Source organism: Spermophilus citellus, assembly GCF_964194105.1.
Source record: "Spermophilus citellus genome assembly, chromosome: 13".
NCBI lineage: Eukaryota > Metazoa > Chordata > Mammalia > Rodentia > Sciuridae > Spermophilus > Spermophilus citellus.
The window spans coordinates 54,779,770-54,796,728 of NC_138193.1; the positions used below are offsets into that span (position 1 = coordinate 54,779,770).

Sequence of the window (16,959 nt, forward strand, 5' to 3'; positions counted from 1 at the left end):
CTCTCCCAGGAGAAGGCTGAGCAGTCCCAGGCTTCAGCCAGCCCATTTCTTGTCCCTCTGTCTGTGATGGCCCCAGACTCCAAGCCTTGTGGGGCCGTGACTCGAGGCCTCCCTGCAGCCTGGCCAGGGAGTGGCCAGAGTCCAGCTTGGGCCCCCCAGGGGCCTGGCCAGCAGCAAGCAGCACTCTGCCCTCATGGGTTCGTAGGTGCTCCCTTAGTCATTAGAGGTGACATCGATGTCCTCCCCGTTGGCCTGCTTCGTGGCAATGCGCCACCGGTTGATGTGGTGGGAACCCTTCTTCTTCTGCTCGGACTCAGGCCCTTCCTCCTCCAGCTTCTGTCGTTTGTATTTTGTCCTCCGGTTCTGGAACCACACCTTCACCTGGGCCAGGAGGGAGAGGCACAGATGAGAACACCCAGCAGCCCCAGAGCAGCCAGGGCCGGAGTGCTCACGTGAGCTGGGAGGCAGCTGGAGAAACGTAGGGTCAGGGCTCACAGACCAGGGTCCTCTCCTTGGGCCAGCTGTCACCTGATGGGTCTGGAGAACTGCTCTTCCAGGGCAAGTGAGATGGGGCCGGAAGAGGACTCTGGGCTAGTGAGGGGGACATATTCTGGTCCCTCTCACAGGCAAGGGATGGGGTGTGGAGCCACTGAGCATCCTGGTCCCTGCAACCACAGCAGAGGCAAAGCCCTGCAGCAGACCTGGCACAACCGACTTCGAGAGAAGAGAGAAGGATCGCTGTTTCCTGGGGTGGAGTGAACAGTAAACGTGAGAATAGGTAACCAGTCACTGAGTCACCATGTGGGTCCCAGCGGGTTCAAGCTGACTCCCTCCCTTGGCTGGCCCTGAGCTCTCCACTGCACAAAGAGGCTTCCCAACCTAGAGATGGTGTCCACACCAAGAGCAGGGCACGGGATGGCCGGGCCACTCCTAGGGTCACGGAGCTACCCCTAGAGGCTCTACCCCACCTCCTGTTCATCTCCTTTATCAGGGGACCCTTGATTGCAGCCACTGGTGGAATTGCCACCCTCCACCCACATACACATTAGAAGTGGATCTGGGCAGGCTGGAGCTAGGCAGTGGGGAGCCCTGGCCTCTCAGTGCCAGGCCCTTGGGGTAGTCTGAAATCTACCACTGAGCCCTTGTCCTCCTTAGACAGACAAGGGTGGGAGGAGGCATGTGTGAGGCCCCACATCAGGGCAACGCTCTGCCCTTCAGGGTCAGCTCTGGACCTTCCACTCCCACAGCACAGGCCCTGTCCTGCTGTGGGAACAGGTAGCACCAGAAACAGGAGAAATCCTGGGGACCATAGTAGACTCCTATTTGAACACAGAGAGCTCCCCACTGCATCAGGCAGTGAGAACCCCGACAAGAGGAGAGACAGGGCTCAAACCAAAGCTGGACAATGATCTCCCTTGCAGAGGGGCAGGCAAGTCGCGCTTCCAAACCACCCAGGAACCCTTCCTGGTTTTATCCTAGCTCTAATCGCCCTCGTCCTCCTCCCTCAGTGTTTACTCAGGGTCCAGGATGCAGCCCTTCACATCCTCCCATATGCAACCCGAGAGGTGGTACCTGGGAGCATCCTGGCCTGTGCACTGTAGAGAAAGCCTCTGTCCACCAACTCCACCTGACTGTGAGCTTCTTTCTTTGGCCCTGCAGAGCTGGGCCAAACCGGAACCCTCCTCCTAGTTGGTAGGAGGAGCCTGGGTACCTACCTTGGCTAAGCCCCTTTCTCTCTCTGGGCTTAAGTCCCTTGTCCACAGGAAGAATGTTTTTTGGAACCAATGCAACTCCAGGGCACCTCCTGGACTCTTGAGCCCAGGACCCAGAGGTCCCTGGGGGAGGGGATGCAGAGAGGGCAGGCTCGCAAGGCATGGAGCGTTTCCTGGAAATGTCAGCACATCTAAAAGCAAGTTGGACCAGGCACAATGGTGTGTGCCTGTAATCCCAGCAACTTGGGAGGCTGGGGCAGGAGGATAGCAAGTTTGAGGCATGCCTCAGCAATTTAGCAAGACGCTGTCTCATAATAAAAAATAAAAAGGTCTGGGGATGTAGCTCAGTGGTGAAGCACCCCTGGGTTCAAGCCCCAGTGCCCCCCAAAAATAAATCAATAAAAGCACCTGGTGCTGGCAACTGCAGCTGTGCAGGTGGCATGGGTAAGTCATGTGCATGGAGTGGCAGTGAGCACCTCAGTTTAGACAGCAGCAGTGACTGCTGAGGGGAGCATCCTGAGGATGGTTTCATGCCCAGGACATGCCACCCTCACACACCCTCCCCAGACGCTCCTCTCTGTCCCCTTCATGGAGCTCCCTGCTACAGGGTCCACCACACGACCTCCTCTTTCCAGGTTCCCCTGGACCCTCTGCCCTGCCCCCTTGGTCTTAGAGCATGAGGGTGGAGGTGGGGCAACTGGTGCCCAGTCACTGTCCCGGAAGACGGGGTGCATAGCTGCAATGGATGGAGCAAGGGTGAGGGGCTTCTTCCTCCATTTCCAGGGCAGGTTCAAATCAGTGGCCTGCACGCTTCACTTCAGGTAGACATGAGGATGGCAGATGCTCTGGACACAGGGTTTCTGGATTCCATGCCCACCTATCCTTGGGCACAGGGCCACCCAAGCCCTGGTCGGTTCTCAGCACAACCATTTGGCAGCCAGCCCAGTCCCTGCCCTCCACCCCAGAGCTTGCTGTGACTGTGCCAGCCAGTGGGTGGGTGAGCTCACCCTGCCTCCTGTGTGTGACTCAGGGCTGGATGCAAGGCTGGGGTGTCATTTCTGAGAAGCCCAAGTGGGCTAGCCGAGGGTGATTACCAGGTGATGGTGGACAACACCAGAGACAGAGGCCCCTTCTGCACCTTTCTCCCCACACACTCCTAAATCTCCTTCTAGAAAGGAGTCTGACCATCACCCTGACCTCCAGTGGCTTAGACTCGGCCATGCTACCTTTCCAGCAACCCTGGCCAAAGAGGGATGTGCTGATGGTAGCACTAACTACAGGCACAGGAGGACATGTTTTCAGGCCAGGGGCTGCGTCCTGGCACACCAAGTGGAGGTGTTTTTTCTCCATGAAAATCCTGGGGTCAAGGAGGCAGGTCTTGAGAAACAAGGACACAGCCCTCTCCCTAAGCAGCCCAGCTATGTTCCAGAGAACAGCCTTGGACTGAGTGTCCAGATGCTGTTTACAAAGACTGTAATAACAGGGGGACGCTGATGACTTCATAATGCTAGTGACAAAGCCAGGATGCACAGCACTGGCACAGTGTGGTCACAACCATGGAAAACAAAATCTACACATGGGGAGAAAGACTAGAAGGGAATGTACCCGAACCATGGCTGACTCTTCTCACTTCCTTTTACTTCTGAATTTTCTAGAATGCATTACTGATGTAACAATAATTATTTTTTACTTGGAGGGAAAGAAAAAAAGAAGGGAATGGGCACTGAGTACAATAGGAGATGAGAGTGTACTTCACACTCTTCCTAATCCAACCAGGTGAATCTGAGGACACCTCTAGAGGACAGAGGACCTAGAAGGAAAGCAGGTCACATGGTATGGCTATCAGCTTCATGGCAGCAGGCCCTAGGAGGCTGCACCTATTTTGCACGTGCCTTCCCACCCCAACACCAACACATTCGTTCTCTTAGCTCCAAAGACAGTCAGAACGATTGCTGGGTGTGATGGCGCACACCTGTAATCCCAGTGGCTGAGGCAGGAGGATGGCGAGTTCAAAGTCAGCCTTAGCAACTTAGCAAGGCCCTGTCTCAAAATGAAAATACAAAAAGAGGCCGGGGATGTGGCTCAGCGATTGAGCATCCCTGGGTTCAATCCCTTGAACTGAGGGAAAAATAAAGAATGACGATTCTCTTGCTCAGTGTGATGTTTCTGGGTTGGGGGGGGGGCGGGGTCTGTGGTCTCCCAAATCTCTCCCTTCATCGAGTGGCTCTCTGTTTCTTAGTGAAGCCAGATCCTTCTAAGACTTTCCACTTTTGCCCAAGTTACCAGACCTGGCATACTCTCACTTGACCTTCAGGATGCTACTCAGATGGTCCTACACAGGACCTGCTCCCTCTTGGTGCTTTTCCACTATCTCAGTAACAGAGACCTCCAGCTGCCTGCTCCTCTACTCATTCACATCTCCATCTTCTCACCAGTCTATGGGAATCTGGAGAACCAAGCAGTCTATTAGCTGGCCCCACCCAAAGACCTGTTCCATGTGTGGCTGTCCAGCTGGACTGAGGTGAGGTGCCACCTCATCCAGGGCTCCAGGCAAGAGGTTCCAGGGCCATACCTGGAAAATAGAACATCAATAGAAAAAAGATTCAAGTCTAATCAGAAAAGGCGTTTGGGAAGTGCTGCGTGCTGGAGAGATGGGATCCCCATTGGTTTAGGTTCATGGGTACTTTAATAAGAGGTTTGGTTCCTAATTTTCCATATGGAAAACTGGACTTACTGCTTCCAGGGGGGAGTTGGGGGGAGGGAGACCCATTTTTTTTTTTCAGAGGGACAAGGCTCAGGCCTGAGTCAGACAGGATCAAGGAGCTGAAATTCCTGTGGATAAATGAACATATCAGTTCAATAGGGGACTGTCCATGTATGCATTAGAAATGAAGCATGTGTACTAATACATGAAAGATTAGACAAATGAACAGAAAACAAGCAAATTATAGCTCCAGCCAATGTTTCAGAGCTTCATTTTGCATAATGTCCTGTTTTGAACGAGGGAGGTCTAGACCCCTCCTTTTCCTCTGCTCCCCCAACCTTATCCTGTGGCGAATACCAAGGTCTGTGGTACCAGGTCCCCGCCTACTTTCAGGGGAATACCTGTCCTTTCAAGGAGTTCAAATATCCTAATCAAGATCTTGTAATTCTGACATAGGAAGTTCCTCCTTATGTTCTCCTGTTGTCTCTTCTGCTTTAATTTAAGCATGTCTTCTTATTCTGTCACTCTCAGACACACAGAAAGTCCTCAGAATAGATAGCAGCTTAAAACCATCAATCAAGTCACCCCTCAGCCTGCTCTTCTCTCTGCCGTGTCTCGGTGGGATCCACTTCCTCTCATTTGATCATATCAGTGTTTCCTCTCCTAGAGTCAAGCCAATGCCATGTGAAGCTCAATCCCCACCCCAGACACCTCAGGTCACCTCCAACTCCCCACCAACCTCAGCCCTAACTCCTCCTAAGCTTTCTTGTCTCCTCCTCTCAGCCTACCCTCGACCCTCACCCCCACTCTCTTAGATAGACATTGCAAAATTCACCTGCTTCCATGTCTCCTGTCCCAGCTCCTCACCGAATCACACCAATCTCCCTTCCCCCATCTCACCCCACCACCCAGGGGATCAGAGATGCAAAGATTCTTGGAGAAGAGCCAAGGCTTAGAGAAGGGATGCGTCATCCCAGAACCCAGAGGGCGAGCAACAAAGGTCTCTTGACTTTTCCTAAAATTCACGTCACTTGGGTGTCTCCCCTCATCCATCCTCCAAAAGGCAGAGCATGCCAGAGCAGAAAGAGACCCCCAGAGCCACCTTGCCATGTCTGTAGGGAAAGAACCATCTCTAGAGTCAGGGATAGATGACCACGTACTCCTGCCCCCCAAGATCTCTCTCCTTGCTCTCTGGCTCCAAGATGACATCTGGACCTGACAGCTCCTTCTCCTTCTTAATCTGCCCACCTAAGCCCCCTTCCCCATCCTTCCCTCCAACATAGAATCCTATGCCTCTCTCCAGGCCTTCCAGATTGGAGGTTCCCTGGGAGCCTTCTGCCCATTCAGGTCTTTCTTGATCACCCTCTCAGCCCGCAGCTGTGGCCTCAAAGGGACTTCAGTCACTCATCCTGTGCACATCCTGTAAGTGTCCACACTTTCCATTTAGCCTCCACCACTAAATGAGGACTCTCTAAAACCAAGATCACATTTCTGCACCCTTCTCCCTCACAGCTCAGCTAAAGGCAAAGTCAGACAAGGTCAAGAGACACCTACTTATCTGTCAGAGCAGAAGGAGCAGCAGCAACCTGCTCATTCATTTCCCCTAAAATTAATGTACCCCGCAAAACACACACACACACACACACACACACATACGAGCACATACACAGCAGCATGCAAGCAGCATGATATCATGTGACTGCCTACTGGCATGTGATGAGTACCTATACCACCTGACCTTTGGGCGTCGATCACATTGTGGGCACACATCTGTTACTCATATATACCACACACACTTATCACACTCAGGCTCTGATGTGACACAGGCCTGAGCCTGCCCAACCAGCCACTGGGACTGAAGCTTAGATGCGTGCCTTCCTGGACACGCTCCAGCCCTGCACCATAGCAGTAAGGAGCAGCTAATTACAGACAGAAGGGAGAACTGGCTCTTGCCCAGGGCCCTTTCTTCTACCTCTTGGGTTGACCCAGTGACCATCCCAGCACAAATCCCCCACCTCTGACTAAAGGGTGTGCCTACACCAACAAAATAGCACAGACTGCTCACCTCTTGGTTCCTCATGCTAAAGTTCTGTGAGTGCAAAGCTCCACACACACCGAACTGTTTAACCTTCCCAAAAGTTTTATCCATGAACTGGTGTTTGCATCATCTAAATCAAAAATCATCTATAAAAATGCAAGGGAGAGATAGGAGAGGGACAGGGAGGGAGCTGTGACAGCAGACAGCAAGGGGAATAACTAAGAAAGTTAATGTTCATATCTGTGTGGAATGAAAAAAAAATCTTTAAAACTTCCCATTCATTTAATGCATGTTTACTGAGCAGCTACTTCATGCAGGGCACTAAACTGGGCTCCCCTGAGAAATAAGACAGGATTGGCTTCTACTTCCCACAGCTGAGATGCCCAGGTCTATTGTTAATCAAAATCATCCAGAGAGCTGCTTAATTTTTTCCCCCAATTCTGGACTTCTTTAGAGACTATGCTGGGGGAGGCCCAGGAGTATGTATTTTAAGATTTCCCAGAGAGATGGATAAAACATTTACAGATTGATATTTGCACATGAGAGATAATTAAACAAGTAATAACAACAAGATTTGATACATATAAGGATATACTGTGGTCTCTGAGAACAAGGAGGAGGGATTATACAGAAACACAGAGAAGTAGAATATAGATAATCCTCAGAAACTCCAGGCTGGAGAGAACCCTGGAATTCATTTTATTCCATCTCACAGATATAGGAGCTGAGGGCCAAAGAGAAGACAAAGCCAGAGTCAACGAGATGACAGAGAGCCATTAGCAGACATCTGAATATACCCGAAGTTGCTAATAGCTCTGTAGAGGTGAAGTTTGAGATGGATGGTGGACACACAGAAAATATAACAAACTAGATGATAAAGAGATAACTAAGGATCTGGTAAATAGCAGTTATTGTTAGGAAGAAGAACATGTAATTAATAGAAAACAGGAAATATAAATTAACCAATTTGGCAGGGGGTTTAATGAAAGCAGACAAGTCTAGATGGCTGGATATAAAACAGCTATCTAGGAGGGACAAACTAGAGAATTGTGAGTAACAGTTGTAGATATGGACAGAGATGCACAGAACAGAGCTGATGCTTGACAAATAGCTGATGGCTGAAAAGGATAGGTAAGCCTGTAGGGTACACACAGAGAGGTGGACAGACAATTATACAGCTTAGGTCCAAGTGATGAGTTAGGAGACAACAGAAAGACAACTCTGATGTTAGAGACTGGATGTGGCAGGAGAACACTGGCCTAGAAGACACCTAGGTTTGCATCTTATGTCACTAACTTGACACATTCCTTTAAATGAAGAAAAGAAAAGGGATTGGGAATAGGAATTAATATTATCTGAGTTCACATTAGGCATATTCAATCATTGAACAATCTATTTTCTGGGCGAAGAAACAAGAACTCAGAGAGATTGAGTAATTTGTCTAGGGTCACACAGTTAATACGGAGGTGGGTATTTGAAATTGCACCTGCCTGACTGTAGGGCTCTGCACAGTCCATCTCTCTATCTCAGGATCCTCACCTAGAAAGATAGGCAAACACAATGAGATTCCTCAGGCTCAGACCTCCCATAATTCTATCACATGCAAAAAACAGCTCATTTACAGAGGGAATATGATTAGTCATGAGTTCTTATCATTAATGAAACGGTAACTATTTCACTATTATATCTGGTTTGTTCTAAATGTTTGAAATATCTCATACTTAAAGTAAAAGAAACAATCAGTCCGTTTACTAACTGGCATTGTTGGGAACAAATATTGACAGGCTGCTAGATTCCATTTGAAAGAAAGTTAATTAAAAATGCTCTCACTGAGCTAAAAAAATTGAAAGTTTAAAAACAATGACATTATTTCAACAAGTGCTAATCTGTGGGTGGTGGGATTATAAACTGTTTTGTTTTCTTACATGTCTGCAATTAAAATGCAATAAATATTACTTTTTAAATGAAGTTAATTAAAAACACCATTCTTAAGTTGACACCTTGTTTTAAACAATAATTTTAAAACATTGTTTGCCAGGAGAGAAAAGAGGTGTTATTTTATCAACTTATTATTTTCTTTAAAACATTTTAAAAATTCACTTTGTTGCTTCCAAAGCTTTTTTTCCTACAGTTAGAACAGACACTTCAGCTCTACCAAGTCTGAATAGGAATGGGTCCTGCCATGGAGCCGAGAGGATGAATTAGTGGGGCATCAGACAGGGCTGCAATGGATGCCCAAATAGGAGAACCAGAGGGTCAGGTCAGCAACAGAAAGCTGAGGGTGCAGTTAGGGTTTCTGGCTCCCCCTCTAGACCCCCTTCCTAACCCATCTGCTAATGGGAGACCCCAAAACCAAGGTGGGGCTTCTCCCTGTCCTGAGCTAGGGATGGGAGGTGTGGGAGAGGGAAGTGGGGAGGAAAGGGTGGCAGAAGGTGAAATGCCAGTTTGCTGAGAGTTGCTGGGCAGTGGGAGCCCACCTCTCATCCACAAATCTCAGAGATGGCAGAGACTGAAAGCGTTTCCAGGCACCAAAATCTGCCTCCAGGGCAGCAGCTGGGCAGAAGAAGGTAGGCCCTGGGTGGACAGGAGTTTCCATGGTGCTTCCAGGTAGTATTGGTGGCAAAGTACCTACAATGAACCCAAATCAGCTTTCCTGTAACTCCCAACTACTTCTTTAATTTTGTTTCTTAAATTAATTATCCATTGCAAAAAAAAAAATACTTCATGGTAATTGTAACATCACCCAGTTCAAAGCCCTCTGACCCCACTGGAGTTTATTTCCTTCTGCATTTGACAGCACTCGCTGTGGCAACAGCTCCTGTGTACCCAGTCCACTCTCCCACCCTCCTTAGCCTCTTGGAGGTTCTGCATACACCCATTACTGTTCCCTGAGCCCCAGCTGTCAGCCTGCGTGGGGATCGATGCCACTCTTGGACCTCAAGCAGGAGCTGGTGGCTTCCTAGCTCAATCCCTCTGCTTCTGACGCTGGTAGCCTGAGGACACCTGGATTCCACCCCCCCCCGCCCCCGCTCCACACACGCTGGTGGGCGGCCGAAGCCTCGCCAGGTTTGCTCAGGAACGACAGACAGCTCAGTCGTTGGGAAAGCCAGGTCATCCCGCAGAACTGTGAGCATCCCGCGGAACTGTGAGCGCCCCGCAGCAGCGGCGGGAGAGTGGCTGCAACAATCCCAGGGCTGAGACTGCTCGGCTCGCTCGGGTAGACTAGGTGCTGCCCGCGCGCGCGGCCGCTCCCGAGGCTGTGTGTTGCCTTGGGCTAACCTGGGCCCTCCAGAGGGGCATTAGGAGCCTACTCGCAAACACGGTTTGTGTCTACTCTGCCTCCTACTGGGTCGTTGTGCTAGACAAAAGTCCTGCGGTCTCAGCAGGATAAGCACAGCCGGAGAGAAAGGGCTCTAAGGACGGGCTTTGCCGGAGCACCGCGGGGGTGGCTTTTGGAACCCGGGGGCAGAGAACTCCGGGCCGGGCTGGGGCGGAGGCTCGCGGCCGCTGCTGCCCCGCCCGCCCCACCTCCCCGGGCTCCCGGGCGCCGCGCTGGACGCAGGGCAGGCTGCGGCCGTGGGGGTGATTATTACCTGCGTCTCGGAGAGGCTGAGGCTGCCGGCCAGCTGCTTCCGCTCGGCGCCCACCACGTAGTGGTTCTTCTCGAAGGCGCGCTCCAGCCGCAGCAGCTGCGAGGGCGAGAAGGCCGTGCGGATCCGCTTGGGCTTGCGCGCGAAGGGGCCGTGCAGAAGCAGCCCATCCTGGGGCACGTCGCTCGCTGTGGCCCCGGCAGCCGACGGCAGGTACAGACAGAGAGAAGGGGCGCCGTAAGCTGCAGCCCGGCCGCCAGGCCGCCCGGGGGAGCGGGCCACGCTCGGCCTCCAGCCCCTCTCCCGAGCGTCCTTGAGCGCTCCGCTCAGTCTCCAATCCTTGATACCCCCATCCACTTCTCCCCTTTCCCTTTTGCTATTTGACTCCACCCCGCTTCCCAACACCTCCCCACACTTGGAGAGTTACCCTGCCAGGGATGCGCGCAATCCCAGCCCAGTGGATCACTCTTTGGGGCCCAGAGTCCACGCCAGGCCTGATGAGGCGCCGACCCGCCCAAATCCACACTTCGTGGAGCAGCCGAAGAGGCCAAGAGATGGCAAAAGTCCTTTGGCCCTCCTTTTCCCTTTCACAACCTTGCTACCTCTCCCCCCACCCCCTCACCCCTCACCCCACCCGCTCACCCCAGTGATTTGCTTTTAAGTAACTGCTCGTGAAGCACCTCCCTCCCAAAAGACCGAGAGTACCGAAGGTGATAAGGGGAACAGTCAGGCTGTAGGCCAGCCCACCCCAAACTAGAAAGTACCCAAGGACTTTCCTCTCACACTTGCTTCAACTAATCTGGCAGCTACATGCTCAGGCTACTATCCTGTTGGAAACTCCTGCCGAAAGGATAGGAGCAGGCTCTATCTTGGAAAAGGTAAAAATAGCCAGAGGCTAGGTCATCCTGCGGGAAGCACCTGGCGATCTAAATTGAAGTTGGGCTCCTTCTTCCCCCTCCCCACCTCTCTCTCCACAAACCTTAGACTGTCTGGAGGCCCAACCTCAAGGATTAAACCTTGTCCTCACAAGAGACTCTAATTATTCCCTAGTGGGAAAAGGCACTGCTTCATCCCTAAATAGTCCTATGCTCAAGAAACATGTAAATAAATATCCGGATGTCATCTAATATAGATATAGATATATTGGTTTCTGCATAGGCATGGGTAAAAATATATGCTCCAGCTTTCCTAGTACCCCCCCTAATTTATTGAATAGGATTTTTGAGTATGACTGTCCCTTGGCAGATGCTGGACCAAGTTCCTACACTCAGGGGGACTGGATGAGGCTAGGGCAGTGATCAGAAAGTACAAAAGCCAAAAGAGGCTTCCACTCATAGACCCAGTCTTCAGTGGACCAACCCCTCACACAATCTCCAGTCTTAGTTGCACATTGTTACAGCCTGGAAACAAGCTTTGAAAACATCACCCATGGAGTCTCACACAGTGGTATATAACAGTCTCCCTGACCCACCAACACAGAGCCCTAAACGGAATGTTTTGACACAGTTTGCTGTTGAGAGTGACTGATCCAATTAATTTCTTCAGAGATGGTTACCAGTTTGACTCAATTTGACCAGCAGTTTTGCTCTTAAGACAATTATCTGGACAATTCAGTTGAGCTCTCCCATCTTGGGAAGCATCTATGTATGTGAAGTACAGGCACATCATAAAGATGCTATTGCTAAAACTCTCCAGGTAAATGTTTGGTCCCTCTGCTGGTGGAATCTGCCTGACCTTACTTTCTCCAAGTCCTTGGACTTGGAAACATACGAAGGCCAATTTTATGACTGGGGTTTTCTGTGGAACAGGATTGCCTATGATTGAGCCTATGGCCTGGGGAGAGTCAAAATCACTAACCTCCAGTCATCTTATCCATTCAAGTGACTGGATCTGTGATTTTAAAAAAGAGGGAGATGGAGGAGGGGCACTGGTCCCCAGAGCCGTTCAAGGTGGGGTCAGTTCCAGGGCCATTAGTCCTGACTAAAGGAAGATTTAAATCGAGGAGGTGGAGGGACAGATGGTCAGGGGAGGATGTCTTCCAGAGAGAGGTAAAAGGAGAAAAAATGAGGAGTCTGCTCCAGGGGGAATAAGGAAGATTAACGTGTCTGGTGTGGGGGGGGGGACCAAAGTGATACACTTAGGGAAAGGTGGGGGAGGTGAGTGGGATGCTTCTTGGTGATGTTAAAATGAATTGCTTCAAAAACCAACATTGTTCTGAGTCCAGGTGAAGTCTTGGCACTGATTTCCTCTGGACAAATGAACTTGAGAGGGAAAGAAAAAGCCCAATTCATCCCAGCATTCAAAGGGTTTGGTTTCAGCTGCCGCTGGCCTACACTGGTCAGGAGTGGGGTTATAGCAAGGAAAGGCCCTGGATGTGTGGGTGAGTGGATGCAGAGGTGTGCAGGAAAGTATGGGGCTGAGAAAGCAAATTGCACTCTGCCATAGTCCCTGTACTTTAATGGCTGTTTTATGATTTGGGGGAGTGTATTAGTCACCTGTGTAGTGGAGTTGAGTGCTGTCTTTATAATCCAGACTGGAGGATGGCAGCCAAAATCTCTGCCCTTCTGACATACATAACTCCTTTGCCTCCAGTCTTGTTAGTTTCAGGGAAAGCTAAGTTGTGTGGGGTCTATCTCGCTGAAAGAATGGCCCCAGTTCATTGTAATGTCCTCTTGTGGTAGGCAGTATGTGTCCTAGTCTATGTCCACATAAGGACAGGTGTCCTTCTAACCCAACATGAAGAAGCAGGATTCTGGAAAATTATACAAAATGCTGATAAACAATGACAGGTTATTAGATTCCAAAAGAAGCAGGGCTTCTTCCACTAAGAAGGAAGGATGTTTAGTACAAAACTAACATCCCAAGACACTGATCAATTGTTTCTGTAAGGATAAGGGTGCCTTAGGTGACTACTGGACCTGGACCCCTCTCACTCTGACCTGTAGGGAATGGTCCATCCCTTCCTACCACCTCCAATCATCCCTTACTCTTCATTTTCTCTTGACTGGGCCACAAGGGCAAAACAAGTTTGGGGCTGTGGTGCTGCCAGTTTGCACACAGTAATTCCAGGCTGAGAAAAGGCTGTAGTTTCCAATTAAGAAAGGTGAAAGGGAAACGGACTGCTACAGCCTTCCTGGAGTTTGAAACTGAACATCCCCCACCTCTACGGTTTTCCTGTAGCCTTTCTCTGCGGGCCTCTTCAAGGCTATGGCTGGGAGCTAGCAGTAAGAGACTCCCAGGAATGAGGCAGCCGGAAGCGAGAGCTATGGATCCGAAGAGCCCTGGGCTCGAGCTGCAATCCTTACTAACTAGAGAGACCGCGGCCGGCCAGGGACTCCCGGCCGGATTACCGGGCGGAGGGGCCTGGGGCTAGGACTGGGAAAGAAGGCCAGGCGGCGGAGATAACCTCAATTCTCCTTCTCTGGCTGGAACAAAGGCGCCCTTTGAAACATGGGCCCGTTACCATCGCTGGACTAGGAGGGCTGGGTCTCACCCACAGCTCCCTCCCAGCGCCGCTCCCCTGCCCGGACGGAAAGTTCTTGATCTCGGGGAAATAGCGCCGAAATGCAGCCAATCTCTCTCTACGCGGATTCCTCTCATCGGACCTCGCGAGCGGCCCAGGCTTTGGGGTCCAGATCATTCCATGCTCCTTTTTTTTAATCTTCCACAGCCTAGCTTAGTGGAGAAGTCCCTTCCTCATGCGCCGGACCGCGCTGCCTGAGAGCGCAGAGCGCAGAGCAGAGCGCAGACATGTTTCCTTTTCGTTCGTGTAGGGTTTCGTTTTTTTGCATTAAAACGGGGCTGAAATGAGCAACGCGGAGACCCGGTTCTCTAGAAAACGCGGCGCCGGAGGCCCGGGGACGGCTCGGCTCCCAGCCCCTAGGCCCGGCCGGACTGGAGGGCGCTCCGCCGCCCGGACGCACTTCGATCTGCCGCAGAGACGATGGGCCCAAAGCCACGGTCTCTCAGGATTTGAAAAGTCCTTCAGTGCCCACCGGATTTTTGGATTAGAAAATGCGACCGCTTGACTCCATCTCCGCGTCCAGACGCGATTCTTGAGTGAAAAATCCAACCGTTTCTGCAACTTGACAACGTATCCGCTGGGACTGATGGTTCGGGGAGCCGCAGCAATTTCCGAGAGAGGATTTTGCAGAGAATTTATCCGGCCTCGACTGGCTAGGAATGCCCAGAGTAGGAACCTTATCTCTTGCAAGGCGCACCCAACCCTTGGTGCCCCAGGTCCTCGAGGGCGAGGCCAGAGGTGCAAAAGGTGTTACCTAGCGCGTGGGACTCAGGATCCGAAGCGGAGGGAGCCTCTCGGATGGCCATCAAGCCGAGCCGCTGCACAGGTCTGGGGACCTGTCACCTGGTTCTTCTCTGAGCTCCTGACCCTCACCAGTTCCCTACCCGCCGGCTGCGGGCTCACAATTTGCCGAGGCTCAAACTCCGCCAGTGGGTGCAAGGTTTTGAAACCCAGGCTGAGTGTACCCGGGGTAGTTTGCTGAATTTGAATATAACCTCATTTTATCAGTAAGCATTGGTTTTAAGTAACAGGAACTCTTGCTAAAGCGGCTAACATGTAGGCTTTTTTTTTCTTTTATCCCCCCAGATCTGGATTGGGGCAAATCTTTGAAATCCTCAGAAAAGACAAGTCTGCCCACAAAAATTCTTATCAAGTAATTACATTCTCTGAATCTACCGTGTGAGCATCTGTTGGTCAGGTGGAACTAAGAAAACTGACAAATTGGTTCCAGGAAAGCAGCTTTCCCTGAAACAGTCAAGCAACTATAGCCAGAGCTTCAAGAGATAATTTTCTTTTATTATTTAAGTAATTGTACCAGACATCTAATTTCCTGTCGTACACCCAGCTTCCCTGCAGATTAGCTCCAGGAGCTGAAGCTCCAGCCTTGCCCTTTCCGTTGTTGTACTAAAATCCGAATTACCTAACTCCCACTGATAGATGGAACCTCCCAACGCTGGAGTCCCCTTTACACTAACAAAATAAAAGTGAGAACTAAAGCAATTACTTTGCAAATGAAGGCCACTCTTAGAAGGAAGGAAGGAAGGGGGGAAAAACCCAAATTCCAACAAATTCAAGGAAGAAAACGAAGTCCAACAAATGCAACTCATTTTTAAGGTGAAAGTCAGATAATTGAAGAGAGTGAGGGTGTGAGTGCACGCGTGTGTAAGGCCTGTGGGGGATCTTAATTAGCAAACCGATTGCTTGGTGCAGACAAGGGGGATAGGACTTGCTACGACCTTAAAAGCCCTCCACCCCCTACCCGCTGCTCTGGAGGACTGTAGTCAGTCCCCCTGCAGCCGGGTAGATTCCCTCAGGCAGCCCCCGGTAAAAGAAGCCTGTTCGCTTACTGCAAACCTTCCTCACCCTGGGTCCCAGAAGCACGTGTGACTTGGAAAAGTCGGGCTAAGGTTAGCTGAGAAACATGCCAAGACGGTGGCGCACTCCAAACTGAGCATTAACTCTGAGGTTTTCCCTGCCCGCTGCCCTGCTTCGTACTGAGCCAGGACAAACTGGTGGACTTTTCCCTGTTTGGATGCGCCCGCGAGGGTGGATCTGTGGGAGTTGGTGGTGAATGTGAGACCGAAGAATCTTCCGGGCTCAAGCCAGGGCGAGGGAAGGCAGCAGTCCCTGCGCTTTCTGGGCTGGGACTAGCTCAGTGGGGAGAAAATGGGCTGGCCGAGGGAAGGCCAGAGGAGACTCCAAGGATGCGCCTGTGCTTGGCGTCCGGACCAGCCTCATTCCTGGGAAAGCCTGGAAGTTCCAACCTAACTCACCGAGAGACCAACACGACAGAGCGCAGCTGGATCTGGCGAGGCTTTCCCTGGCTTGGAATAGACCTTCGCGGACCCACAATCTTCTCGGTAACAACTTCAGAACGGCCCCCTCTCGCCCCCGAGCCTCCCTCGCGTCCTCGCGGCACTGACACCGGCCAGCCCTTTCCGCAGGCACAGCATGGGCACTCACCCTGGAAGCGGTGGCCGAAGAAGCGGTTCCGCAGGACCCAGGGGTAGAAGTGGAGAGGGTCCCGGTGCTGGGCGCCGAAGAAGGAGTGCGGGGGCTGCAACGGGGAGGCGCCCAGCTGGTGCGCTGGGTGCACGGTCAGCGCGGGGTGGTTCATGGCCTCGGGAAACACGAGCTCCGGCCCTCCGTAGAGCGAGCGACCGGCGCCCGCGGCGGCTGCGGCGGGGAAGCCGCTCACGAAGGCCGCCTCGGCCGCGCTGGGGTGAGGGTAGTTGAGCGCTGTGGGCCGGAGTGGTTCCTCTGAAGCGGCCGTCGCCAGGGGATGGGAGCCCGCGCCCCCGCCTCCAGTGCCCCCGCCGGTGCCACCGTCCTTGGCCACCAAGGATTCTATGGTAAAACCCCGCTTAGCCGCGGGCTGGAACATGGTCGCGGCCGCGGGAGCCGTGAGAGGCAGCGGGGCTCTGGGGAGCGCTCCGTGTCCTGGCGCTGCCGCCTTGCGGGGTGTGCACCCAGCCAGGTACATGCACATACACCCGCACCCCTCACCTCCCCCGCCCGCCTGCCTGGGCTCGGCCTCCGCCGGCGAGCCAGGAGCGGAGCGGCGAGGGGTGTGCGAGCGAGCTAGCACCGAGTCTGGCCACCGCGCACAGCCTGGAGCTTCGGCCCCTCCGGCCAAGAGGGCAGTTTCTGGCTCAGGCACTGGCGCTAACGCGGTCTGCGTGCGCCACTGTGAGCTGCCTCTACGACCGGAGGCTTGTGCCCGGCTCCCTCCCTTCCAAGTCACGCCAGGACCGACCCCCGCCCGCGATCCTCCCAGCACTGCCCCGTCAGGCCTCGGCAGCCGCGCTGCTAGGCGAGAGTTAGCGGGCACCTGCCCGGCGCTCGCCCATTGGCCGCCGCTCACCTGCCCCAAGGTGGGGGGCGGGGCGGGG

At 52.4% G+C, this 16,959-nt stretch overlaps 1 protein-coding gene across 1 annotated transcript; it reads right to left on the minus strand.

The window, feature by feature from the left end:
* Positions 1–213: 213 nt before the first annotated feature.
* EMX1 (empty spiracles homeobox 1) lies at positions 214–16,669 on the minus strand (the record flags this gene model as incomplete). Its single annotated transcript, XM_081264982.1, has 3 exons — positions 16,031–16,669; positions 10,048–10,232; positions 214–381 (listed from the first exon to the last, which is right to left on the minus strand). Exons 1-3 carry the CDS (start codon positions 16,554–16,556, stop codon positions 214–216), a joined length of 879 nt encoding a protein of 292 aa, XP_081121108.1. The 5' UTR covers positions 16,557–16,669.
* Positions 16,670–16,959: the final 290 nt, after the last annotated feature.